Source organism: Rattus norvegicus, chromosome 17 (genome assembly GCF_021556685.1).
Source record: "Rattus norvegicus strain SHRSP/BbbUtx chromosome 17, alternate assembly SHRSP_T2T, whole genome shotgun sequence".
NCBI classification, from domain to species: Eukaryota; Metazoa; Chordata; class Mammalia; order Rodentia; family Muridae; genus Rattus; species Rattus norvegicus.
The window spans coordinates 41535001-41562903 of NC_141550.1; the positions used below are offsets into that span (position 1 = coordinate 41535001).

The 27903-nt window shown below is 42.8% G+C and overlaps 3 protein-coding genes across 6 annotated transcripts; 2 read left to right on the top strand and 1 right to left on the bottom strand.

Annotated features, from left to right (window-relative positions):
* The first annotated feature begins 11731 nt into the window (after positions 1 to 11731).
* Hfe (homeostatic iron regulator) lies at positions 11732 to 19827 on the top strand. Of its 4 annotated transcripts, none has more exons than XM_087590334.1 (6): positions 11732 to 11921; positions 14215 to 15202; positions 16134 to 16433; positions 17428 to 17703; positions 17817 to 17927; positions 19280 to 19827. In XM_087590334.1, exons 2-6 carry the CDS (start codon positions 14965 to 14967, stop codon positions 19318 to 19320), a joined length of 966 nt encoding a protein of 321 aa, XP_087446460.1. In that variant the 5' UTR covers positions 11732 to 11921; positions 14215 to 14964; the 3' UTR covers positions 19321 to 19827. The 4 variants fall into 4 exon arrangements, with proteins under 4 accessions (XP_087446460.1, NP_445753.1, NP_001166905.1 ...); NM_053301.4 differs by having other exon boundaries at positions 11751 to 11921; positions 14939 to 15202; NM_001173434.1 differs by lacking the exon at positions 14215 to 15202 and having other exon boundaries at positions 11751 to 11921.
* Positions 19828 to 23770: 3943 nt separating this feature from the next.
* Positions 23771 to 24204, top strand: H4cl1 (histone H4C like 1). The gene is given in 1 exon segment (NM_001444886.1): positions 23771 to 24204. A coding segment is annotated over 1 exon segment (312 nt). The 5' UTR covers positions 23771 to 23801; the 3' UTR covers positions 24114 to 24204.
* Positions 24205 to 25717: 1513 nt separating this feature from the next.
* Positions 25718 to 26462, bottom strand: H1f6 (H1.6 linker histone, cluster member). The gene has a single exon (NM_012579.1). It carries the CDS (start codon positions 26391 to 26393, stop codon positions 25767 to 25769), a length of 627 nt encoding a protein of 208 aa, NP_036711.1. The 5' UTR covers positions 26394 to 26462; the 3' UTR covers positions 25718 to 25766.
* Positions 26463 to 27903: the final 1441 nt, after the last annotated feature.

Consider the following 27903-nt stretch of genomic DNA (forward strand, 5'->3'; position numbering starts at 1 on the left):
TCCTTTTAAATTCTATATATAACTGGAAGAGAAAAATGGATCCAGTCAAGATCCCTACACTGTATCATTTTAAAACAACATTTCTAGTTTTAAATACCTATGAATATTTAAATATTATTAAATTTTATTCATATTATTAAATATGAAATATTGAAGTCTACTTTTAAATATCCCATGAAATAAATCATTTGTTTTTGTTTTATAAATTAGCCTTAGTAAGGAAGCTTCATGGTTTTCAATTGGTTTATAGTACAACTGACAGCTTACAAACTGATCTTACTTTAGAGATACCAGAAAGTTGGGTTGTGGAGGAAGGAGGGGTCTCCAGATATGTGCATATAACAAGAACTTAGTAGTTGTACTGAAAGGCTCTGACTTTTCCCTTAGGCCTGCAGGTACCCAATGAGTAAGGAAAACAGGCCATGGTGTCTCTTCACAGCAGCAGAACAATGACTAAGTCACCGATGCTAAAATCTAAAGTTGACCTCTGAAACACAAGCAATCATTTTATAGTGGGCATAATAACTTCTGAGGCCCTGTAAAACCAGACTTGAGTTAGTGATGTGCTAGACCACAGTATGACAAAGATTTATCTCCTGTCCAGTTCTACCCCCCACCCCCCGTGTTAAGTTAAAGCTCATGTCAGTAACTCTCAGAATAGGGCGGAGAGTTCTGCACCCTCTCCCCATATGACAATATCAGATAATGAAATTCCTATTCTCCCACATCATAATTTTTTCATATTTTCTGTGGGGAAAGTACTATGCCTGGTTTGCCAGATCTCTCCAAGATGGAGCTGCTGCCTGGAATCAGATCCCAGCAACATATATACTTTGGACCTGACCTAAATGAGAGTGCACGATGCGTATTCAGAACCCCAGAATTGCTGCAGCACTTCAAAGGCCCCCAGGCTTGAGGCTGAAAAATCTTTTAGGCAGCCTCATTTTCACAGTAGCTATCATTTACTCTTCTGCAATGTGCCTTCGCTCTGTTGTAAACTGTATAATAAATAGCACGGTAGCGATAAACAAAACTCCTGTACTCTTTACCCTCTTTTTTTTTTTAATGTCCATGTGTGTAGGCTGAAATACACTATAGACTGAGCCTGTAACCAGGATAGGGCTGGATTCTCTGGAGAAGATAGGGAAATGTAAAGAAGGAGGGAGGGGGAATTAGAACAGGCCTTGTCTTCAATCAGACAGAAGTGAATCAGGGATAAGGGGTTGGAGTGCAGGAATTTTCCAGATCACAAGTAATGTCTGCTCTGGGGAGAAGGGAGAGCTGTGTGTGAGATCTGAAAGAAATAGGAAGTGTATGAGAGAGACTTCCTGACAGTGACCCTAACTTCATTTTCTATTGTCAATGAGCAGAAGCAAAACATTTGGAACATCAATTCCTGATATTTTACAAAGATTCTGGGTTGTGACTTTGTTGTGCTCATTTCATGAACCCCAAAAGACCACCAAGGGACTGATTCTGATGCTATGGTACTAGGGTCTTTATTGCAAGCTTGAGCTTGGGCCCACCACTGTCACTGACACAGCAGAATGGGAGGGTGAAGCCCTGAGCTCTGAGCAGGACAAGGCTTGATAGGAAACAAGCAAAGGGGGTTTTAGGCTGGCACACATCTGATTGGTGGGCTATTGCGGAGTTGCCCTTTTACATAATTGGCTGGTACTGGGAGCCAAACCATAAACTTAACTTCTGCTTTCCTCCTGACCAGTAGTTGTTAGGAAGTGGAGGACCAGGGGCAGGCTTGTAACCTGAAACTAGTGCCAAGCGCTGACTTGGTGAGCAGCCTGGAAAGTGGTGCTAGGTGCTGGCTTGTTAGTAAACTCAAGCTCAACCTTACGTCAGGCTCTCTAAGATGGAGTCTGAACTGAAGATCTGGTCTCAACTTCAAAGAGGATGACAATGACAAGAGTCTTTGAAATCAGATTATGAGGAACAGGACTAAGTCCTATTACAGCCTGGGTCATTCTGCTGCAAACATCCCTAAAGTCAAAATGGTAACGCAGAGTTTAAGAAGACTGGGCACAGCACCATGCCTTTGTCAGTGGTGACAAAGTGCTATCTTCAAAAGTGCAAGCCATCTGGGAAGAAGCCTCTGGTGTAACTAAGACTCACCAGGACCAACTCCAGCCTCCTTCCCTTGCCTCTACCCCAGTCTCACATCCATTAGAAACTCACTAGGGCTCATAGACTCAGAGTCCATTGGTGGCTGGGACCTAATTCCGTCAGAGCAGGGGACCATCCTAGAAGCATGGAGCAAAGAAAGAAAATAACCCCTTATGATCTTAATAGGGACACTGAGGTCCATGGTTGGCTTAAGGAGTTGGAATCTCCCCACAGTCTTATCCTGAAAAAAAAAAAAAAAAGGCAGAAGTCTTGTGCCAGCCACAGGAGGAACTTGTCTCCCAACAAGAGATTTCATACAAGCTGTCAAGTTGTCAGGCCACCTTGCCCGGGAGAGTGGAGCCAAAGACGGCAGGACCATACCTTGGACAGGAATGCCTGGTTATGTGTATGCCTTGCCCTCTGCTTATTTCTAAACTCCATGTCAGTACCCCAAAGACAGACTGAGTGGAGTCGGGTGTCACTGCACTTCTTAATAGGGTCTCAATGAATAAATTCCCTTCTGCTTCTTTCTATTACTTTTTTTTGTCTTGTTTTTTAACTGCCCCACTGGGGATATCCTAGCATATTAGAGCTTCCAGGGCCTAGGCCCTGACCCTAATAACTCTGATGACATCCTGACCAAAATCACAAGAAGCTGGAATAGGAACTTCAGTGACATTTAATTTAACACTCACCAGTGGATTGGGTTCATATTTCAACTTGGGGAAAGGGCACGTACTTCCTAACCAAAATTTCAATGTGAGAAAGCAAGCTATTTTGGTGTTTCCCACTAGTGAGGTTGAGAATCAGAGTCAGACGCATGTTAAACAGTTTCAACTATGCATCACCTTGCTTGAGATAAGCTGTCCTCCCTCCTCGTGGAATTTGGATAGTGTTCCTTGTAGAGACCAGGGCATCTATTCTTATTTGTCACTGATGCTTGTCTTAACTCCTTCCAGAGTTCCTTGACTACTCTGGTCGGTTAATCTGGTTCCAGTAAGCGATAAGTTCCTGGTTTAAGACAGCCTCCCTCTCCCTGTGTGGCTACGTGATGACCTCTATTTCAATTTTGAAGTGAGATAATTGGAAGCTGCTTGAGGTTACAAACTCTCCACACCCACCCTCAATGATGTACTTCCTCCAGTGTCCGGGGCCATCCGGCCTGCTTATGCCTTTCTTTGCCTGAGCTAGGTATTTTCACTTCATGGGCTCTTGTTTCCAAGTAGCATACATGGGGGTTAACACTAGCCAAGAATACTGGAGACTTTCTGCTAGCTTGCTTCTACACAAGAACAAGTTTCACTCTATTGTTAGTGAGAGATTTCAGGATATTGAAACTTATTGTAGGTAAGGAGTTTCTGGGAAATCAAAACTTATGCCATTGATTTCTGATGTGACATATGTTTATCGTTACCCTGACTACCAGTTTGTGTTGTGTGATTTTTTTCTGATTATAAGCAAGTGCTTTTTGCTTGATTAAGTGAGACTTGATCAGAATACTGTCTTCTCTCCATTTCTCGTGCCTCTTGTCCTATCCATCCCACTCCCCTCTCCAGGGTCTCCATTGATGTTCCCACGGGCCAGGACACTCCAGCATGGCTATATCAGCTCCCCAAATAGTACCATCGACAGAAGACCAAATGTTCAAATACCCGAGCCTATGAAGAAAATTTTCTCATTCAAATTACCACAGCATGATCAGCTGGCAGAAGGAAATTTTAGCTGAAATAAAGGGATGGACGCTTTAGGAGTACATTCCTATAAGAATCTGTTCCCAAACATACCTGCCTCACACAGTGTCACAATCAGACTTCTTGGAGTATGGTATCCTATGGCACAGAAACCTGTGATTCTTCCCTTGTTTTTATGATAGGCAAGGAAGGAAGGCCTTTCCCAGAACCACAGAGGGAGTAACTCATTGGGGATGGAACAAATGTGGTCATCCTTAAGGGAAAACCAGGTAGGGATACCTGGTGTCCTAGTGAAGGCTGGTTTCCTTACCTTCTATGTGGTGTTGGAGTTGCATGTGCTAAAGTTAAATGACCAGGTGACTCTAAGATATACAATTTTGCAGAGAAATGGGAGGAAAGTCCCAGAAAGCAACAATACTAGTGAATGTGGAAATATATCAAAGTGTGTTCCTGATAAACCCTAAACAATGTATATTGCAGTCCAGAGTCTTTATGGAACCCTTCAGAGCTGTATGCAGCAGGCATGGTTTTATTTCCTGAGAAACTTAATGTAATCACTTAGGACTGTATGACAAACTCTGTGTCACCGGTAATGTATTGGTGTCATATTAAGTAAAGAAATCAAAGCACTGTCACTTGGTGTCGTTTAACCAAGAGCAAGCCCAGATTGGAATTCTCTACATCGTGCTCCCTGTGGCTTTTGTCCTACCAGTCTCTTGAGGGAGTCTGATTCTCTGCCTTCCTGAAGGTTGTCTTGTGAATCTGTCCCTCTGTCTTGCTCTGTGTCTTTTTCTCTAGCTAGGGGCTTCGTTCTTGTTTTTATTGACCAGCACAGAAAGTATCACATGAGAAGGGAATGGGATACCTTATAGAAGAAATCTTTAACAGATACACTAGCTCCAAATGGTTCCCCACTGAATCAGTTGCGAACAGTATGGCAAAGGTCATTGATTATTAAGCAATATCTGTGTGCTTTGTTCAGCATTTTATGTTGCATATTTATATTGTAAGACCACTTTGAGCCAGCCTATTTGCTATTTCCTGCAAATAACTATTGTAATACATGCACATTATGTAACAGAAGCCCAGACCTTAGCATAAGTGCCTCCATAATGGGCCAGTGAAGCTGTAGGCAGTACCCCCAGCCAAAATGAAAACAAAGACCAAATCCACCAAAGCCCATAGTTCTTGGAAAGTTCCTAAATGTTCTATAACCTTGTTCTTTTGGCTTCTGTAGTTCTGCTCCAGTGTACTGTTCTTGTTAGCTGAAGTATATCAACCCACAACATGTTTCTCTTTTTGTGTGTTCAAAATCTCAGTGAAAAAGTAGCTCAGTACTAAACCGGGATCCCAAGCACCTGGTGTAGTGGTCCACTGGCTGAAAAAGACTTTCAATTGGCTTAAAGGCATGTCCAAGCAGTCTTCTCTGGTGAATACCCCTCAACACATTATTCTTGGGTCAGGGCTATGGGAGAGTACATAATTTAAGATTGCAGCTATGCATTAGCTTAGATTGTAAAAGTTGACTGCATGGGAAAGCCAAGGCAAGTAAGGCTGTTTGTTACATTATTCTTGTAAAGGAAGGTTAAGCACTGTTAGGCTACCAATCTCATGGTATATTATTAAGTCTGGCTGTACAGTTCCAGTCTCTTGGGAGGTAAGAGAGCCTTTCACAACATTGTATCATCATGATAGAAAAGAGTACAGCGTTTGCATTCATATTCTCTCTCTCTCTCTCTCTCTCTCTCTCTCTCTCTCTCTCTCTCTCTCTCTCCTGATTCTGGCTCCAATATCCTTTAAGGAGTAAAAGCACACCCTAGGCATTTACTGTGTTCAGCAAGTGGATTGTAAAATGGTTTTGATCTTCCAGAGCCACCCACCAATGCCTGCAAGTATGCTATCAGTGAATGGTCATGTGTGTATGTTCAGTTTATCAGCACGTTCCCCTTATCTCCCTCTGCCATTCTTCATCTACCCTTCCAGGAAAAGGTTCAATGAATTCCATAGATTTTTTATTGAGTGACACAATACATAAAAGCACATAATTTTTCACTTGAATACGTCCTCCATTTACTGAAGTCATGTCTTACTGCTTTTCCAATAAATATGGTCATTTAATACATTGCTGTAGTGAAACATTTTACGAAAATTCCCTTTATGTTCGAAGAGGGTGAACCTATGTACTTAGCGTCCTGCCCTACGGTATTTATTTTATTTACACTACCTTTAAGAGAACAACGGGACTAACCTTAATATACCTTCATGTCCCATGTAATCAGCTTTTGCAACCTAAGCCAAATATGTAGATTAACCTTAAATTATATGTTCCTTTTCAAAATTGTGTGATTGTGTGTGTGTGTGTGTGTGTGTTATCCTTTACTGAAAGCAGCGAGCAGTTTGACAGAAACATTAAAACAAATATCTCATAAGAATTGAAAATAACATATGAATATAGGTTTATAACACCTTTGTGGTTTTCAGTGTTAGTTTGAGTCGCTGTCAGGAAAGTAACTTTTGGAAACTTCTTTTAAAGATCTCTGAAAAGAATCCCTCACTTATCTCAAGTACCATTTTCTGTACACTCCAATAAATACAGAGGAAAGTTCCTTGCTTGTCATAGGCACAGATCTCTCTCTCTCTCTCTCTCTCTCTCTCTTTCTCTCTCTCTCTCTCTCTCTCTCTCTCTCACACACACACACACACACACACACACACACACACAGAGAGAGAGAGAGAGAGAGAGAGAGAGAGAGAGAGAGAGAGAGAGAGAGAGAGAACGACAGATAGGTACCTGGTAAAGATCTGACGCACATAACTAACAACAGATAGTCTGCTGGGGACAACATACGATGACAGGGACTGACAGCAGTAGGCCTGGATGGAGACATCTCAGAAGTCTGTGGCAGCTCCTTGTAAAGAAGGGTGGCCTCTGGGACCCTGAGGAGCCAGAGATACATCCCTCCAGGGGACCCACCATCTGAAATAAGAGGTTGCCTGCAGTAGGCCGGGATGGAGACATCTCAGTAGCCCACAGCAGCTCTTTGTAAAAACAGGTTGATCCCATTTCTCCTAACCTTAGCCCTGGACAACGAATGTATAGATTTCATTTGTGCATGACTGCCTTTCAGTTGGCCTTGGTGTGCATAATTATTCTATTATATCTGACTTCCCTACTTCTTTCTCCTTCTGCTCTGGTGAATTCTGTGAAACTAGATGTTCCTTGATGTAATGATTCTTAAATAATTGGAAAATGAGGCATAGGGGCACAGTACAGCACAGCCCTAAGGGCCCAGGTGCATGCTGTGTGTTCTCATCTTGGAAACAATGTAATAACTGCATAATATTAGTTCCAGATTAATGCTTGACTTGCAAAGAAACTTTAAAGAAATTATTAGAAAATGAATTAGAGCCAATATTGGGACCTTAAGAATGGAAAAAGTTATTAAAGTTAGGAAATAAGTTTCACATAGCATTTGAGAGTGGTTGCTGGATAAGTCAAAATACTGGGACTCTTACAAGAGTCATTGTGTGCAAGGAACAGAAAGCTAGCAGAATTACTGAGTTAAGGGTTCACTTGATTCTTTCTGGCAGCTTTGCCTATGTCACTTATCATTAGAACTTCACAGGAAAATTCAAGTAGCTGACCTCGGAGCTTTGAGCTCTGAAGTATAATAAGTGAAAAGTTAAAGTTTAAATAATTATAAGTTTGCAATTATTATTATTATTATTATTATTATTATTATTATTATTATTACCACAGACCTGGGAATAGGGAAAGCTTGAAACTTTGAGGAAAAATTGTAATTCTTAATTCTTTGTGGGATGTGGTTATTTTTTTAATTTGATTTAGCAATGATTATACAATGTCTTTTTTCTACCTGCTTTTGGATTAGTAGAAAAGTTAAAGTTTAATTAATTATAAGTTTGCAATTATTATTATTATTATTATTATTATTATTATTATTATTATTACCACAGGCCTGGGAATAGGGAAAGCTTGAAACTTTGAGGAAAAATTGTAATTCTTAATTCTTTGTGGGATGTGGTTATTTTTTTAATTTGATTTGGCAATGATTATACAATGTCTTTTTTCTACCTGCTTTTGGATTATCAATAAAAGACTGGGGCAAGAGCAAAGCTAGAGAGTGAATGAGAGAGCACATGAGGGAGCGAAAGAGAGAGCATGAGAAGAACATGTGAAGACTGGAGAGAGAATGTGAAGAGTGAATAGAGAACTTGAGGTGTGGTTGACGATTGTGTGTGTGAGTAAAAGGAGAGTGCATGTGGTGTGTGTGAGATATGTGTGAGGTGTGTATGTAGAGTGTGTGTGAGAATGAAAGGGTAATGAACAGAGATGTGCATGAGTGTGGGAGTTCGAGAATGAAAAGCTCAATGGAAGAAAGCAGAGTGCACAAGAGAGAGAGAGAGAGAGAGAGAGAGAGAGAGAGAGAGAGAGCAAAGAGAGTAACTTTAAGCCTTAAATTGCCTGTCAGTTTGTGACTTACAGATATCCCTGCTTCCAGTTGAGAACTCCAATCCTGTGTTGAGGCTGGACCCTGGTCCAATAACCATTGACTACAGACAGATGGAACAGATAGGGAGACAAGTGGAAAATTCAAATGTGGGCTCATTCCTAGCCAAGGTAATTCAATAGGGGGAAAAATCTGTGTTTTTATTCCTTAATGCATCGTTGGTACATTTTGTCACCTCCACTGAGGTTTCTTCTTCACTGCATTTACTGACTTGCATTGCTATAAAACAGCATTATCTCAGTGCAGAAAGCCACTGGCTCACACCTTCTGTTGAGCTTCATGGTTACAGCTAAGAAATGGAGTGGAATCTGCCACCTACACTTCATTAATGCATAAGGATCCCTAGGTCTTTATCTTCCCCAATACTAGGCATTACTCAACTTTCCAACATGATAATGTGAAATGAAATATCACTTTACATTTCTTTGATTAACATATGTCTTGGGCTTTCTAATATGTCCATTTTATGATCATTTCTTTCATCCAAGTCTGCCTTTGAGTTTCTGCCTGAACCTTCTTCGTGTACAGAAATACTTTTTACATTCTAGTTACTAATCATTTTGTATGTTTCAGTTTATTATGTCTCTGATATTTTGTTAGCTATAAAACTTTATCCATGGTATATTTCACTGAACAGAAGTACTAATTACGATGTTACAAACTTCATCCCTGGCTGGTGAAATCACTCGGCAAGTAAAGGTAATTACTGATAAATCAACCTGAGTTCGATCTCTGGGACACACATACTGGAAGAAAAGAACCAAGTTCTGCAAGTTATCCTTTGATTTCCACAGGTGTGCCCACATATATAACTCCACACAAAAACATAGACGCGTGTGTGTGTGTGTGTGTGTGTGTGTGTCTGTGTGATTTTAAAAATCTTTTATTCATCCCTATTTAACAATATGGTTTGTGTTTTTGACATTTCAGATTATGCAGCAGGTTGGTTTCTGTAACTATGCCTCACTTCCCTACTTCCCTCCAGTGGAGGTGAGATACAGGTGCATGTTTGTCGGGTGGATGGTTTAGTACATACATATATAGTACATACATATAAGTGCAGATGTATAGGTAGATGTATAACCGTGGAGAAAGGACATGTAAATACATCTACCTGTGAGAGAGGTTGGGGACATACTCACATACTGAGGAGAAGTCAAATGTGTGTGAATATCTGTTATCTAGCTTCGTTCATCATGCCATCGGTCTTAGTTAGGGTTTTACTGCTATGAACAGACACCATGACCAAGGCAAGTCTTATAAGCACAACATTTAATTGGGGCTGGCTTACAGGTTCAGAGGTTCAGGTATCCTCAAGTCAGGAACATGCCAACATCTAGGCAGGCATGGTGCAGGAGGAGGTGAGAGTTCTACATCTTCATCAGAAGGCTGCTAGTGGAAGATTCACTTCCAGGCAGCTAAGGTGAAGGTCTTAAGCCCACGCCCACAGAGACACACCTTCCCAACAAGGCCACAGCTCCTAATAGGGCCACTCTCTGGGCCAAGCAAATACAAACCATCATAGATGGAAATGGGTTCGCATATTAACAGGACCTGAGGTGGTTATTTCTCATAGGATTTGAAGAGATAGCTGGCAACAGATATTTTCACCATGGGGTATGCGTCTGTTGCTAACATAACGTCTCAGCACTTGTTCAAGTTCTTGATGTACTAAGCTGGAGTGGCAAATGAGAAGAAGGCACTGTAAGAATTTAGCAAGCAAGATGCACAAACATTTACAGCAGCTAGAGAGATATCCATGACAGCGTCACAGAGGATGTAAATCCTTACCTTATTCAAAATTCAGAAAAGCTAGTAAGTGATTTCACAGGACACAGTGACACATACTGATGACTAGTAGTCTCACAAAACTCACTGTTACAAATAATATTGAGAGACCCCTTTTGATGACACAGGTGACAAATAACTTAACCCCCAAAGCCCCCCCTCCCAAATGGGCAAGAATCTGAAAGGACATTTCTCCAAAGATTTCCAAAGTGGCAATAATTTAAATGATGTTTTATATCACTGGTTATCAAGGAAATGAAAGCAAACCCTGTGGTGCCGTTTCCTATGCGGTGGGTTGGCTAAAGTTATAAAGATGGGCAGTGAAGGATGTAGAAAATCAGAACTCACATACTCTGCTAATGGGAAGGTGAAGTGAAGCCTACAGTTACTGGAAAACAGTCTAGCGGTTCATTAAAAGGCTTAATGACTACTATGCCATCTCAGGGCTGTATATGTGGGAGCAATGAGATCATAAGACAACATTAAATGTACTCCAATGTTCATAAAAATGTTACTCACCAAAGTAGAAACTGGGAGAATCTCACAAGTGCACAAGCTGAAGAGGGGAGAAAGTGTAGAGTCGAGAATATGATCAGTCAGGACAAGGATATATAATGACATAATAGTAAACAACAGAAGCCCCCCCCCCTCACGCAAACACAGTCAAACAAACAACAGCTACAGGCAGTATGCATGCTACTTTCAGGGCATGTCAGAATCAAAGAAAACATGAATTAGTGATCATTCAGGTTGGGGGTGGGGCGGGGACGATGTATTACTTTGAGAGGCAAATGGCTAAAATCCAGTGAGGTTAAAAAAAAAAAAGGCAAATATTCTCAGATTGATTGGTAATGGCTACTAACTTCATTGAATATATGAAAACCTGCTGATTTTTACGTATTAGATGCATTAATTACATTACAAAAAAAAAAAAGAAAAGAAGAAAAACATAACCAAACCCGAAGTACCCATTCTCTCTACCATATTTGAACTAATCACATGCAGTTAAGAGCCCTACATTTCCTAATTTGTTTTTCTTCTCAAATTGCCAAGTGACATTTCTAGAAAGGTACCACTTACTAAATTTGTTACATAGTTAAAAGACTCTAAATATACATTAAAAATGTTAACATGATTGAAATGCCTAAGTCATAATTTGGATAAGTGTGGAAATGTTGAATATTTAGGTCTCAAGTTGTGATAAGTTTTCACAATCAACAATATCTACAGTGATTTAAGAGATGGGGACTGGAGGGTGGGTCACCTGGGTCACTGACTGTGACATAAGCAAGCATTCTTGGCTTCAGGATACAGATTTCAAGTTCTGGATACTCTCTTGTTCTTTTTAATCTTAGGGTTCGTTCGTTCATTTGTTTGTTTGTTTGTTTGTTTGTTTGTTTGTTTGTTTGTTTTTAATCAGTCTCACTCTGTAGCCCAAGCCATCCTGTAATTTACTCTGTAGCACAAGATGGACTTGAACTCACAGCAATCTTTGCCCCCCCCTCCCCCGCCTATGAGTGCTGGGGACACAGACTTGAGCCACTGGTACTTGTTTCTTTTCCCCAATGTCCCGGAAAGGGATCCAGCTTGCCAGGAAGTTTTGTATGAGAGGTTTGAAGCCTCAGCAATGGCTACAGGGTGACTTCTTGGATCCTCCACGTTTCCAGGTCCTAGTGAAAACCGGTGGACCCAGCTGGAGGCATGGACCGATCAGCTGGGCTCCCTGTGCGGCTGCTATTGCTGCTGCTGTTGTTGCTGCTGTGGTCCGTGGCCCCGCAGGCGCTGCGGCCCGGTGAGTGCGGGAGGAAAAGGTGGGGGTGTGGGACGCAAAACCGAAAGTAGCTTCCTATGCTCCTGGAGTTTCTCCCTTCAGAATCCCTCTACGATCTCCCTTCCAGCTCTCTGCACGCAGACCCTGAGCAGGAACACCTGCCACACAGCTATCTGCCTGGGGCACCTCTGCCCCTGCTCTGTCAGGGTGTCACTAGGCAGCCATGTGAGGAGCCACGTTGGCTTACCTGAGCCTGGGGTCTCGGTCTCCAATCTCTGTTTCAGTGTTTTTATTGTGGACTGTGTTATCCTACCTCCCTAACGGACCTGGGATCTGAAATTTCTCACCAAAGGGTGACCAAAGTCGGTTCTGGGAAAGGATGTTTTCCTTGCGCTGGGTCGAACCCCACTGTGTCACTTGTGTGTGTGTGTGTGTGTGTGTGTGTGTGTGTTTGCTTTGTTTTTAGATAAAGCAAAGGGAGCGCTGGGTGGGGGTCTTGGACCTTTCCGCATTCTTGGCATTTGTTCTTTCATCTCGAAACGTCATTTTTATTTCAAATGGATGTAATATTGTAACCAAAGATTTTAGGGCAGAAGGCCAGGACTCTAGCGGCTCTTGTGGTTGGTAACAGTTCCAAATAAGAAGTCCAGTAATAACGAAACAGTTCTATTCGGTCTAGCCATACTGGCAAGATCAAGTGACCCAGCAAGAGTCCATCTTCAGGGTCCTGCCATGACATTTAGATTTAAACAGAAAGCAAAGGATTCCTCTAGATAGACAGCTCCTGGATCCTGCATCCCAGTCCATAAATTGTTCACCTGTTTGTTGTTAGGGCACAATGTAACAATTTGTTCTGCTCCTATGTGCTACCTAGACCTCATAGATAATTGCTCTGGTGTGATGGAGTGGGGAAAACAGGGTCGGTCCTGCCCTGAGGCTTTGATGGTATTCCTGTAATCCAAGGGAACTTCAGGTTTGGGACAATTATATCTTTGTGCCTTCATCCTTGGAAGAGAATAAGATATGTTAAGAAAGGAGAGTCCACATTGATAAGTGGCTATTAGCCCAAATGCTTGAATTACCCTAGATCCCTAGAACAAAGGAAACTCAAGACGGATGATCAAAATGTGAATGCTTCACTCCTTCTTTAAATGAGGAAAAAGAATACCCTTGGCAGGGAAGGGAGAGGCAAAGATTAAAACAGAGACGGAAGGAACACCCATTCAGAGCCTGCCCCACAGGTGGCCCATACATATACAGCCACCCAATTAGGCAAGATGGATGAAGCAAAGAAGTGCAGACCGACAGGAGCCGGATGTAGATCGCTCCTGAGAGACACAGCCAGAATACAGCAAATACAGAGGCGAATGCCAGCAGGAAACCACTGAACTGAGAATAGGTCCCCCATTGAAGGAATCAGAGAAAGAACTGGAAGAGCTTGAAGGTGCTCGAGACCCCAAAAGTACAACAATGTCAAGCAACCAGAGCTTCCAGGGACTAAGCCACTACCTAAAGACTATACATGGACTGACCCTGGACTCTGTCCCCATAGGTAGCAATGAATATCCTAGTAAGAGCACCAGTGGAAGGGGAAGCCCTGGGTCCTGCTAAGACTGAACCCCCAGTGAACTAGACTATGCGGGGAGGGTGGCAATGGGGGGAGGTTTGGGAGGGGAACACCCACAAGGAAGGGGAGGGGGGAGGGTGATGTCTGTCCGGAAACCGGGAAAGGGAATAACACTTGAAATGTATATAAGAAATACTCAAGATAATAAAAAAAAAAAAAAGAAAGGAGAGTCCAGCAGGAAAAAGTCTGAGGAGACACAGAAGGCAGGCTAAGCACTGTGGGTAAGAGGATAGTACCTTCTGACAGAGTCACCTTCTGAGCACCTGGTTCTTGCCCAGTGTTCCTTGACCTTCCTAATATTGCAACCCTTTAATACAGTTTCTCAGGTTGTGGTGATCCCAATCATAAAATTTTGTTGCTATTTTATAAGTGAAATTTTGCTGTTTTGAATCATAATGTAAATATTTGATATGCAGGGTATCTGATATGTGACCCCCTAGGGTAGATCATTGTTCTGTAGGACCTTGTTCAGAAGGGCTTTGCTGATTTGCACATTAAAAAGGATTTAGCAAGCCTTTTCTAAAGGATGCCAAAGTGCTGCTTAATACACTTTAATAATGCTCAGATCTGTGATCCTCTTTGACTATGCACTGGGAAACAGCAGTTACTGCCAGTTAACTAGCTTACATCTTTCCTCAGGTTGCAAAGAACATAAACTTAAGTCTGACCTTTTTTTTTCCCTTCCAGAAACCATGGCATGGGGTGTCTCCCTATGTAGTTCAGACTGGCCTGGAACTCACCTATGCATATAAGGACGAACTCAAAGCTGAGATAATCCTCCTGCCTCAGTCTCCAGAGTATTAGGGTCAGAACTGTGAGCCACCACTCTATGGCAACAAACTTTTGTGAAGCGCTGACCCCATGCCAGGTGCAATTCTAAGCTAAGGCAACCTTGTTCCAGAATTGAGGGAAAGTGATGGGAAAATGCCCATGCTGAGAGTTGCTGTCAGTTCCCTTTCCTGGAAGCCCTCTGTTTGCTGACAGATTGTCCTGAGTTATATCTCAGGACACTCACCGGCATTTTTTAGACAACATCTGTACTTGAAAATGTTCAGAGACGGAAGTGGAGAAAACCCAGTACCTCCAACTCCTTAGGATTTTGATCTTAATGGATTCAGCAGCAACTCCTAGCTCAGCCCGCATAGCTAGGGAAACCCAAAGATCTTCCAGAGTCTAGGTCAGGGGAAGTTGGGGTGGGGGGTGACCTATCCACTCAAGTAGAGAGCATCAAAGTGAGCAGAATAAGAGCAAGAGGCCAGAACAGCCAGGGCTGTGCAGGGAAGAGAAGAACTGTGTCACTCCACAGGGAGGATGCACTAGTAGTAGGAGGTAACCCAGGGCTGTGGAACTTCTGCATCGTGATCCTGCTGTCTGCTGGCTGTCCATTCTGAATGCTTGCTGACTTCCCCAGGTTCACATTCTCTACGATATCTCTTCATGGGTGCCTCAAAGCCAGACCTCGGGCTGCCTTTCTTTGAGGCTCTGGGTTATGTGGATGACCAGCTCTTTGTATCCTACAATCACGAGAGTCGCCGTGCTGAGCCCAGGGCCCCATGGATCTTGGGGCAGACATCAAGCCAGCTGTGGCTGCAGCTGAGTCAGAGCCTGAAAGGGTGGGATTACATGTTCATAGTGGACTTCTGGACCATCATGGGCAACTATAACCACAGTAAGGGTATGTAGAGAGGGGAGTCACTTCCCTGAGGTACTAAGAGAATAGAACTATTTTCCTACCTTGGGAATATAGCTTTGAAAAAGTAACTTTTATTCTCCTGATGTAGTTGATGTCTAGGAGGCTTTCTGCCTCCATGTGCTAATCTAGGCCTACTCAGGGAAGCTTCTAGCCTCTGTACAGTCAATCTAGGACTAGAATGTTCTCGGCCTCTGAGACTTGCTGCTCAATAAGCTCACTTTTTCTAGCTCCTTCTGAACTCTAGCTGGTTTATTCAACTCAGACATTCTGGCCCAAACTCCTCTCCCAGCTGCTTATTCAGTCTGGCTTTTCTCTCAGCCTCTGCATTACTGTGCTTGACCTCACACTAACTCTGGCAATGTTTTCCAATCTTCTTGTTCCTTCTCATTTCCTTACTTATACTGTCTTCACCTGTGTCTAGTTTGTTCTCTCTTCAATCTGTCTCTGTAAAGCTCTCTGGTAAACCTGCCTCCTCCTCCCTCTCTGTGCTGCTCTAGTCTCCCTCTCCACCCTACTGCACTGCTCTCCACAAACTCTATTCCTACACTGCACTCTCTCGTTCCTGTACTGTCTGTCTCTTCCTTTTCCTTTCTCTTCTTGTGACAGTTGGGTATATCCTATTCTGTCACTTTGTCTGCCTCACAATTACACATCCCTTTCAAACATGGGTGCTTCCTTCTACAAACTAACTCTACCTTCGCTGTTTGCTATTAAAGGTGAGTAATAAGGTGTGTTTATATGTCACAGAGAGGGATTAGAATGCTAAGGACCCAGCCACACAAACTAGAAACAGGTTCAAATATCCTGTAATATCTTAAAGTGAGATCCTGGGGTTGGGGTGGGGGGAAACCAAGAGGGAGAACATTCAATACTTGGGGATGGTAAAGACAAAAACCAACATTTTCATTTCCAGTCACGAAGTTGAGAGTGGTGCCTGAGTCTCACATCCTGCAGGTGATCCTAGGATGTGAGGTGCATGAAGACAACAGTACCAGTGGCTTCTGGAAATATGGCTACGATGGGCAAGATCACCTTGAATTCTGCCCCAAGACACTGAACTGGAGTGCAGCCGAGCCAAGGGCCTGGGCCACCAAGATGGAGTGGGAAGAGCACAGGATCCGTGCCAGACAGAGCAGGGACTACCTGCAGAGGGACTGCCCCCAGCAGCTGAAGCAGGTCCTGGAGCTCCAGAGAGGGGTTCTGGGACAGCAAGGTACACGGAACTGTGCTCAGGCCCCAAACTGCAGAGTGGCAGGGAGTAAAATCCCAAGTATCAAGGCGAAGGATTCAGCCACTCCCAAGTATAGAGAAAATACTTCTGAATACTAAGATTTCCAGTTTAGTCATTTCTAATTTTCTGTCTTCCTTTCTCTCTCTTTTTCTTTCTTCTTTCCTTCATCCGTCTTTCTTTCATTTCTTCTTTCTTTCTTCTTTCTTTCTTTCTTCTGTCTTTCTTTCTTCTTTCTTTCTTTCTTTCCTTCTTTCTTTCTTTCTTTCTTTCTTTCTTTCTTCCTTTCTTTCTTTCTTTCTTTCTTTCTTTCTTTCTTTCTTTCTTTCTTTCTTTCTTTTTCTTTCCCTTTAGACAAAATCTCACACTGTAGCCCAGACTGACTAACTTGTTATGAAACTCAGCCTGGGCTCAAACTCCTAGAAATCCCCCTATTCGGCTTTCCAAGTTTTCCAGGATTACAGTCATAAACAACCACATCTAGTCAATGCCATTCGTTTTGTTGTTGTTTATCTGTTTGTTGTTTTCTTCTTTAGTCTCTCACACTGTAGCTGAGGTTGGTGTAGATCTCACTATGTAGGCCTGATTAGCCACAAAACAGACCCTTGTCTTCCCAAATCTTGGATTTCAAAGTGTAAGCCCACTGTTGGGGACAGAATTTCCAATTTATACTGAGGTGTGTAACACAACTACTACAAAGTTAGAAAGGGGAATGTCAGTGGCCTGGCCAGAGGACTGGGCAAAGAGTGCTAAACAGAACAGATTGAAGTGCTGTTCTTCAATGTGGCACTTCCTTAGTGTGTGGCTTCATCTTGAAGCCATCATGAAGCCATTTTCAGGATACCAAATGGCATCTATGGCAGCCGGTTTCTCTGGAGAGGGTGTGCTCTTTTTCCTACCAAAAAAGAGAAGTGAAAATTCCAGTCCTCCTGCTCAGCTTAAAATAACTCTCCTCATGTACTTCTTCTTTTCCTTCAAGTGCCTACTTTGGTGAAAGTGACTCGCCACTGGGCCTCTACAGGGACCTCTCTAAGGTGTCAGGCTCTGAATTTCTTCCCCCAGAACATCACTATGAGGTGGTTGAAGGACAGCCAGCCCCTAGATGCCAAGGATGTCAACCCTGAGAACGTGCTGCCAAATGGGGATGGGACCTATCAGGGCTGGCTGACCTTGGCTGTGGCCCCTGGAGAAGAGACAAGGTTCAGCTGTCAAGTGGAGCACCCAGGCCTGGATCAGCCTCTCACTGCCACTTGGGGTGAGGACGGGCATACAGGGCTGTAGAGGTGGTCACCTTTGCAGGGAGAGAGCAGTCTGCTCTGGGATGGGATGTGGTAGTCATGGACTTGAATTTTCACGTGTTGTTTTTAGAGCCCTCACGGTCTCAGGACATGATTATTGGAATCATAAGTGGGATCACCATTTGTGCCATCTTCTTTGTTGGAATTCTGATCCTAGTCTTAAGGAAAAGGAAGGTTTCAGGTGAGTGGGAACATGGAGGAAGTGTCATGGTGCATCTTCCTCCAGGTCACACAGTTCCTACAGAAAGTGCCAGCCCATCTCTGGGAGTGTTTTGCTTAGTTTTGTTTTTCCCAGACAAGAAGTTCCTAATTCAGGAAACACCTTCTAGGCCCCTACTGTTGTGCAGGTGTTATTTAAGGTAGAGGGGGATTTCAGGTTAAGAAAGTCACTGGGTAAGTCCCAGACCCTAAATCTAGTGTGGAATAGAATTCAGGACAAGTAGAGGCAGCTAAAGAAGAGCCCTGAAGAATGTGGGGTGTCACTGGATGAAATGCTCAAATTACATCCAGAAAGGATATATAAAACTGGTATGGTGGTTTGTGACCCTAATGTCAGCAAGAGGATTGCCAAGAGTTAAAAGCCAGCCTCGGTTGGTTACATTGTGAGACCCTGTCTTAGCACACACACACCAGCACCACCACCACAACCCACAACAACAACAACAACAACAATGCTGAGTGGGATAGTGTATTATTGGGCGTTGTCCCTGACTTCCTCTGTCCCTCACTCACAATGTATTCTCTTTCCCCCTCTCTGGGTATCTGCAGCATGGATAAAACACAAGGGAGAAAGCAGTGAGCCAACATAGGTCCGTGGAACATTATGTTCTGGTAATTGGGCAGCTGGCGAAGTCACAAAAGCAAGGGAACAATGTCTGTGTTTAGTGAATGGGTTGTGAGGAAGTGAGTTAGGTGACAAGGAAAGCCATTAGGTAGCTAGCTACTAAACAGCTCCATACCAATGGTTTACCTCCAGACTGTCTCAACCCGGCAGCAGCCCCAGTCATAACACAGAGATTTTTTTAATAATTACGAAATCTTGGCCTTAGCTTGGCAAACTCTCAACTTACTCATTTAAGTAAATCTGACCATCTGGCCCTGTCCTGCCACTGCCACATAGCTCATTACCTTACCACCATACAGGGTCCTGTTTCTTCCTTTGTGTCTGGCTGGCAAATCTCCAACCTCAGTCTCTTTCCCAGAATTCTTATCCCTCCCAGGAAGCTCCTGCTTCCCTATAGGCTGTTCAGCTTTTCTTAAACCAATCAGAAGATGATGGAGATGTTTACAAAACACTGAGTCAGGTGATGCTTCATTAGAATAACAGTACTGAAGTCCTGCCTGTACTCAAGACCTGGTAATACAAAGGCAGCCTTTACTCAGTACACCAGAGATTCTCCCACAAAGAGTAACCATTTCAGAAATCCAATGGAGTCCTTGAATAGCAAGGTTGGGGATGGAGGAGGTGGGAAGGGACAGTACAAGATGATGCCTGGCCAGTGATGTCCCTTCCTGGGTCTCTTATCTTCCCAGGAGGAACCATGGGTGACTATGTCTTAACAGAGTGTGAGTGACCTGCAGCATGCAGAAGCACAGAAGAGAGAAGACTCAGCCAAAGACTTGGAGGGGACACACTTGCTCCATTCTAGAACACAGCTGGACCTAACACACAGAAACTGCCTGAGGACTCTGCCCTTAGCTTTCCTGTTTGCTTTCTTAAGGTGTTTTCTCCAGTTAAGTTCAGTTCCTGAATAATAGTGACTGCCCCAGCTGCAACCTCTCCCTTCAGAACCAGTCTCATGATCTTTAAGCTGCTACTTGCAGGCATCCTTCGTTTTCTGCATCCACCTAGACTTCGTATGTCTACTTAAAAAGCCCCACTAAATTTGGGGGACACATGATTCATTTCCACATCTGAAGAAGTTATGAACCTTCATCCTGGGATGCACACATTCTTGTGCCAGAATTTTTCATACATATCCTAGGACCCATTCAATTGTCATTTGAGCCTCTCTATCTGTTAGTGACTACTCTGACTTCTCTGCCATTGGAGTGTTATGGCAATAAAGCTATGAACGTTACACACTGTGCAATTGGAGAAGCCACCCACTGAGAAAATATAGATGTTTGTGTACATGGTGAGGGTTATATGTCCCTATTTGCACAAAGGTATGAGGTTTTCAAAGGTCAGTGTCATATGTATTTGTGACATGATGCCTATGAAGTACCCTCTCTCCTTGTCCTGAAAATAGAAACCATAAACGGTTATCATAATGAAGTGTAGCTTGCACTTGTGCTAAATAACATACTCTGCTCTGATCACCTGCTAAACATAAAGCATGTGTGGACCTACTGATGAGTCTATGAAGTAGAAATTATTATCTGCCACAATGTTACTTTTCTGTAGATGCAAAAAATGAAAACTATCTCACAGCTCACCAGAGACACAGAAAGACAGCTGTAGAAATGCCATCCTGGCTCTTAGATGCACCCTCTGTACCACCCAACGGCATGAATGGCATGAAGTAAGTGGGGAAAGGAGAAGATGGCCCTTTCCTTGTCTGCTGGGGTTTCTTTTCAGTGAGTTTGACCCACATGATGGGAAACGGCTGCCAAACACCAGTCCTCAACTATCAACTATCACCTTTCAACCTTAGAGGAAGAGGGCAGGGACTAAGTAGTGACTCCATTCCCCAGTCTCCTGCTTCCTCTGGCATCTAGTTTGCTGTTTGTTTGTTTGTTTGTTTGTTTGTTTGTTTGTTTGTTTTTATTAAGTTCTGTTATAAAGCTTAGCCTTAAAGCAATGCCTCTGTAATTAGAACTTTAAAGTGATTGCCCGGGCAGCCAATAATCCACCAATTTATCTCATCTTAAGGAAGTAACATGGAAGCTGTCTAAAGGCTTAGAGAATTCTTGATTGCTAGGGTCCTGCTGCTCATTGCTGGTTGTGCACATTTAAAATGCAATCTAGACAACCTAGAAATTACTAGATTTCAGAAAAGACTTTCATCAAAAGTTAAAAAGTCAAGCCTGTGTTTGCATCATGTTTGTGTATGTATACACATCTGTCTGCATGAAGATGTGTGCTCATATATGTGTACATGCACATGCACATGTGTGTGGACTCATATCTCCACTCAGATGGCACATGTTCACTTCCCCCTAAGCACACATTTGCCTGCATGACTGTGGTATGAATTCCATCTTGCAAACCAAGTGCCTCAGACCAATAGCTCCAGTTTCTTTAATGAACACTGACTTTGAGCTGAGATGTAAAGTTTTTTTTCTTTTGACCTTTGTATTATTTCCTGTTTGTGAAAGTTAGGTAGAAAAAACACATCAGAATTTTAATTCATTGTTGAAAATGGATAAACGTACCCCATCATTTCCTCAATGAGTGACAATCTCCACTAGCACCTGGTATATTGCCTATGTATCACTCCCCTCAAAATGTGTGCAACTATTAAACAATTTGGCAAATGTGCCAGTTAATACAGGTTAATTGATACTCTTGTCCATTTTATGACTATTTGTTAACTCACCATTGTATGGACACATATCTTCTAATTTTGGCTTTTTTGGTTTGGTTTTCTTTAAGTTTTTAAAATTGGACACCATCTAGTCCAGGACAACATCAAGCTCACTATGGAACTCAGGCCTGCCTTAAACCACACCTCCTGAGCAATTGGATTGTAGATTTACACTTTGTTACCTGTGTCTTTTAGAATATTTTCACTGCACTGTGATAGCTAGATTGACAGTTTTCCTTCGCCATAAGGACATCATCGCCTGAGTTGTAAACAGTGTTAATCTACGAGGCAAGCCAAAAGCACACTGATTTGTTCTCCCTAAATATCCCCCTGTATAGAGCAGAACGCAGGCTTTCCTCCACTTCATGTTACAGCTATCTAAGTAATGGGATACTAATTATACCGGACAAATAATACATTTGCATTTTGTGTGCTTTGTATTTCTTCTGACTTTTTCATAAAATTTTAGGACCTTCACTGGAGGAATTAAGACTTAAATTTCAAATCTCCCCCAACTCTACTCATTTCTGGTTAAACAATTACACAATGTTGAAGGTAGAAGAAGGGTGACACCTGGTGGCTTCCTTCAGTACTTCACAGTAGGTTGTGGAGAGGCAGTGTTGGGTAGGGACTAGTGGAAGGGGCAACCCCTGTCCAGAAAAGCACCAGATGTGCTAGGTGCACTCTAATGACAGCAGGTGGGAGGTGGAGGCAACTACATCAGAGTTCAACTCATTCTCAGCTACACAGTGAGCTGGAGGCCAGCTTGGGCGAAAATGGAATTCTCTTAAAAGAACAAATAACAAAGTTTGTGTGTGTGTGTGTGTGTGTGTGTGTGTGTGTGTGTGTGTGTGTGTGTGTGTGTGTGTGTGTGTATTTCTATTTCTTTCAAAGAGAAAGTGCATAAGTAAAAGAGAATTATGAACTAGCTACTGGAAAGGCTGGTATGCTAAGCCAAGGCTGAGTTCCCAAGCTGCCAAAAGAACAGAAGGTAGAGAAGACAATGATCTTTGAGGCTCCTTCAACAGTGACTCATGCCTGCTGGGAGGTCCTCACAGGAACCATTTCCTTTTAAGTGGTGCAAGGAAAAAAGAGAGACAACTCCAATGCAGCAACCCCTAGACTCATTTCAAAGAAAAAAATGTTGCACATAAGGTGCCAAATTTTCTCATGTTATTTTTAAACCAATATCTTTTTTAAAATACTCTGATTTAATAATGGCTATCAAGCCATTCTGAAGAGCTTTAAGCATGAAAGGTGTGTGTATTGACTGACCTGAAATTTCAAATCTTCCTCAACATTTTGGAGCATAACTTGTTTGTTCTTTAGTGACTAATCCCTACTCTTTCACATACAGTACACCAATGCATTTGTTTACATATTACTAAACAGCACTTGGCCATGCCCTGCCCAGCATACATTCTGATGGTTCAGGGGTGCTGGTTTTTAACTGTCCAAAGTGGAGAAAAAGAAAAATAGTGTTTTGAGGAAAAGCTTCTCTACTTCCCTCCCTATTTGCCTGAATAAGAATTGTAACCCTGGAGCTGGAGAGATGGCTCAGTGGTTAAGAGTGCTAACTGTTCTTCTACAGGTCCTGAGTTCAAATCCCAGCAACCACATGATGACTCACAACCATTTGTAATGAGATCTGATGCCCACTTCTGGTGTGTTTGAAGACAGCTATGGTGTACTTATCTTTTTGATAGATAAATCTTTTTTAAAAAGGATTAGCCTTGTTTTGACATCACTAATCTTATCACAAGCTTCACAAGAACTTTGTCAGCTTTGGAATGACCTTAATCAAGTATTAGCCCTGTACTGTAATTGCCAGCTCGAAAAAACACGTTTTAACGTTGAGCAAGCCATGCTGTGCTTAATAAGGGCTGGAAGGGAAACAAACTTGGAACCACAGCAGGTTGCGGATAACCGGTAGCCTAACTTTATTTGACTGTCTCAGTTTTTATAAAAAAGAAGATAGAGTCATTAGGTCCCTGACTCGAGATAGGGAATATGAAGTTTGCAGTTAGGGTGCTCAATTGGAGATGCCTTTTCAATGTTTCTGCCTTCCCAAACAAAACTGCCAGGGACGGGCTTAAACATTACTGCCAAGGGACATCCTTGGTTTATTTAATTCACTCTGTTTTGGACATCTTACCTGAGTCCTCACAAAGAAACCATCAATTAATTTAATAACACGATAGAAGTAAAAGCGAACGAGAAATGGGGATATCTGCTTTTCTGCCAATAAGCCTTTCTTTCGCGGGAAAGAAGGGGTTGGGGATGACAATGAGGTTTTGGCAGGACTTAAACCTGGTCTGTCTTTAGGAGACAAAGCGCGCAAAGAATAGCTGAGGTTTGCTAGCCAATGAAAACATTCAGATTGCAATGACTCATCCTTGTTGCCCCACCCCCTTTCAAGGACCTGATTCGAAAACCCCTCCTAACGCCTGTGGTCTTCAATCAGGTCCGCAGAAGGTCTATTTAAAGGGAAGCTTGCTTTCTTCCCTTGACTTTTACTCACAACCATGTCTGGACGTGGTAAAGGTGGTAAAGGCCTTGGGAAAGGTGGCGCTAAGCGTCATCGCAAAGTCCTGCGCGACAATATCCAGGGCATCACAAAGCCCGCCATCCGCCGCCTGGCCCGGCGCGGAGGAGTGAAGCGCATCTCCGGCCTCATCTACGAGGAGACCCGCGGTGTGCTGAAGGTGTTCCTGGAGAACGTGATCCGCGACGCCGTCACCTACACGGAGCACGCCAAGCGCAAGACGGTCACTGCCATGGACGTGGTCTACGCGCTTAAACGCCAGGGCCGCACACTCTACGGCTTCGGTGGTTAAACTGCTAATGCGCTTTCCTTAGCTGTTGCAAAAGGCCCTTTTCAGGGCCACCCACGAACTCATTCAAAGGGTTGTTCACTTTTCGAAGCTTCTTTGCTCTGGAGCATGCGAGGTAGCATATAAGCGGTGTCCTATGCTATACTCTGGTTGGATGTTCACAGCTAGAAAGTAAGACTGTAATTCTAATCCATAACCATGCAGCTTTCTTATATACCCTGTATCATTAACTAAAGGTTTTGAGTAGATAGTCCTGAACTGAAGTATTAACAATGCTAAGTGACTACCTAACTTTGAAAGGCTCCCTTCTAATAAGTGAGCCCAGTTTCTCAGTGTTTCCTTGTAAATAACCTTCAGTCAATTTACTTCCACGTACCTGTCTCTAAACTTGCGCCATCCAAATTGCCAGCTCAAAAGAGCAGGAGCCATTTTGTCTAAGGCAAGGGCTAACTACAAAAACCGAAGACATGTTTAACTGTTACTCATTGTATACAACTAATAAGGCCTAAATACACAAAAGTGTTAGGGACCGCCTGTTGATAGTGTTTATGCACAAACTGCATGGTTGTCCAATGGCTTGATATTTTAAGTTCGTGCGGGTGTGCCGTGTTTGCCCTCTGCCTGAAGCGAGAATCATATTTTCAGGAAGCTGGAGTTAGCAGTTGTGAGCCACTTGTGTGTTCTGATATACAAACTTCTTTAAAGGCATCAAGTATTCTTGACAGAACAATTTCTCAAGCCACCCTGCTAAATGATCTTTTGTCACTCCTCATACAAAGGCCTAAAATAAATGTAAATTTAATATTTGTGGCCCACTTTAATCCATAAAACTGTTAAATGACTTTAAAAACTGGGTTGTTTACATTCTTCATCCCAGACTCCCGGTACTGTTTTTGTTATGTTGGAGCGTTGAACTCAAACCCTAACATTTTCATAATAAATAAATAAATAAATAAATAAATAAATAAATAAATAAATCCTTAATTTTTAATATGGCTCTTGTCAGTTTCATGAAGCCTACATGCTATTTTCATAAAATACACAATACATTTCAACAATAACTGTTAGATCAATAGTATTAAACTACTTTCTAAGTGGAACAAAAAATGAATCTTTGTTGACACATCGCACAATTGCAATAACTTCAAAGACATTTTAGTTTCTTAGGAACTGTTGTATTTTTTTAATCCATCACTCAGGAAATAAAAATCCAACTCAAGAAAAATGTATAAACTCTAGCTTAGTCACTGAATATCTGGGTTCACAGTGGTGCTATGAAAGCCTGGACGCCAGTCACGGGTGTTCTAATGAGTAAATTTAAGTTCAGTATTTGATCAGAGTGGCCAGCTACTACTGAGGTCATCTCTTTTTGATACGGTGGCATTTCTAGGATGAAATGCATCCATTTTACATTTTAATGGTGATCTTTATTCTAGAATGAAAGACATGTTACAATGGTGACCTTTACTCTAATGTAAAGCCACAACCAAATAAACTACACATAGGGACCTCCTAGGTTTCCACTCTAGGGTTTAAACAGCAGGTCGACCTAAGTGACTGCCCACCTCTAACTTTTGCTCAGTGTTTGGCCATTTTAAGAAGTATGTAAGTGGCTCTTAAAAGAGCCTTTGGGTTTTTGAAAACTGGCTTTGAAACTCACTTTCTTCCTGCTGCCTTCCTTAGGTCGGTCTTCTGCATGACCATCTTTGACTTCCCAGAGTTGGAGTTGGTTGCCCTCGCTTTGGCGGGGCTTTTGCGCTGTTGCAAGCCCTTGGCCCCTTTGGTCTTCCTTCTGCTCCCAGAACCCTTTGTGGGCGTAGCTTTTGGCTTCTTGACAACCTTGGTCTTACTACTCTTGGGGGATCTCGAGGCCCTGGACAAGCCCAGTTTCTTAGCCTTGGCAGAAGCAGATTTCTTGCCCTTGCCCTTGTCGTTGCCTGAAGCTGCCTTCTTGCTAAGCTTGAAGGAGCCTGAGGCTCCGGTGCCCTTGGTCTGCACCAGGACTCCCTTATTCACAAGTCTCTTGAGGGCCAGCTTGATACGACTGTTGTTCTTCTCCACGTCATAGCCAGCCGCAGCCAGGGCTTTCTTCAGGGCAGCAAGGGACATTCCTGCCCGTTCCTGAGACATGGAAAGGGCCTCAGGAATCAACTTGGAAACCGAGAAACCCCGAGGTTTGCGAGCAGTGGCCATGCCAGGCTTCTTCCCTCGCCTTTTAGTTGCAGGTTTCTCTACAGGAGCTGGAACAAGAGTACTTGAGGCTGCAGGAGCCGTTTCCGACATAGTCAAGAGCTGGTCAAGAACTACACCCAATTAAAAAAAAAAGTACAGGAGAGCGAACAGCGCTGGAGTAGAGAGGGGGTCCGGGGGGGGGGCCTTATATAGAGCAGGGCGCGCTGTGATTGGTGCATCCCTAGGCGCCTCCCCCGCCCCTGGGGAAGGGGCATTTGTGTTTCTTTTCCCCCAAAAAGTAGAAACTTGCATGTGTGCTCTCTGCAGAATCGCTCAGGTTATGACACCAGGTGACCCACGGGAACTTGGATTCCACCTGACTTTTTACCCTTTATTGACAAATGTTCCTGCATGTCAGAACTAGTGGGAAACGCCCTTGATTTTCAATCAAATTCAAAAAGAAGAAGAAGACTTTCTCTTTTTCTTGCTAATTCAAAAGTAACTTTTAGTAGAAAATGTATCCAACATCTTGGGAGGGGTCTTCTACATATGTGGCTTCTAACTAGTGAAGAAAATCAATTATGCAGGCCCTAATTCTCACTGAAATTATATATATACCTGACAGAAGTAACACAGATGTCTTGACTATCTCACTGTGGAATTAGACAGTGTTCCTAGAATTATCCCAAAACGCCAAGGTGTGGTCTTCTTGAAGGGAGAATGGCCTAATAAACACTCCACAGATCGTGTGAGAGGCACGCTGTTTCCCCTGAATCTTAAGAAAAGGGCTTTGGATGCGGTTATAAGCATCTTACCAATAACATCTATATAGTCAAATCATCCAGCCTCAAGGCTGTTATCAAAGGAGTTTGGTACTCCTTTCCAACTGAACACCACAATAGTCCACTTCCTGTGACATCATCCCACATTACAACAGCTTCCAATGTCGTATCTACCTCTAGATGAACAGATGCAGTGCCTACCCTTAATTTAAAAATTATAAAGCTGGAATCAGATTTCACAATCTCTTAATATGGCTGGGCTGGTAAACATGTCTACATATGTGTTAGAGAAATGTTCTTTCCAGGGCTTTATCCATGGTACATGTCTAGAAATAAGAGTGCTTACAGCTGGGCATGGTGGCAACTTGCTGGCAATCCCAGCATGAAGAAGGGAGGATTGCTGTGAGTTTTGAGGTCACCTTTAGCTAGAAAATGAAAACATGTCAAAAGAAGAAGAAAAAAAGGAGGGAACATGATACTCAAGTAGAAGGGAGGCCTAATTAAGCTAGTTCATTATGGAGAATGCTAAGATGGGGTAGTGTGATTATATCAACTGAAGTAGAGCATAAAGTCCAATGCAGCAGTCATACAGTCCGAGTTCTTTTGGGAGATAACTACCCTTGTGAGGCAGAGATCTCTATGTTACAGAAAAGTTCAAGATAATATGAGGAAAAGTTGTTTATTAAGAAAAACTGGGGGGGTGGTGGTAAGGGGGAAGTATGGGGGGAATACCCATATAGGGGAGGGGGAGGGTAGAGGATGAGGGCTAATGGACAGGAAACCGGGAAAGGGAATAACATTTGATATGTAAGTAAAGAAATATATCTAATAAAAATTTT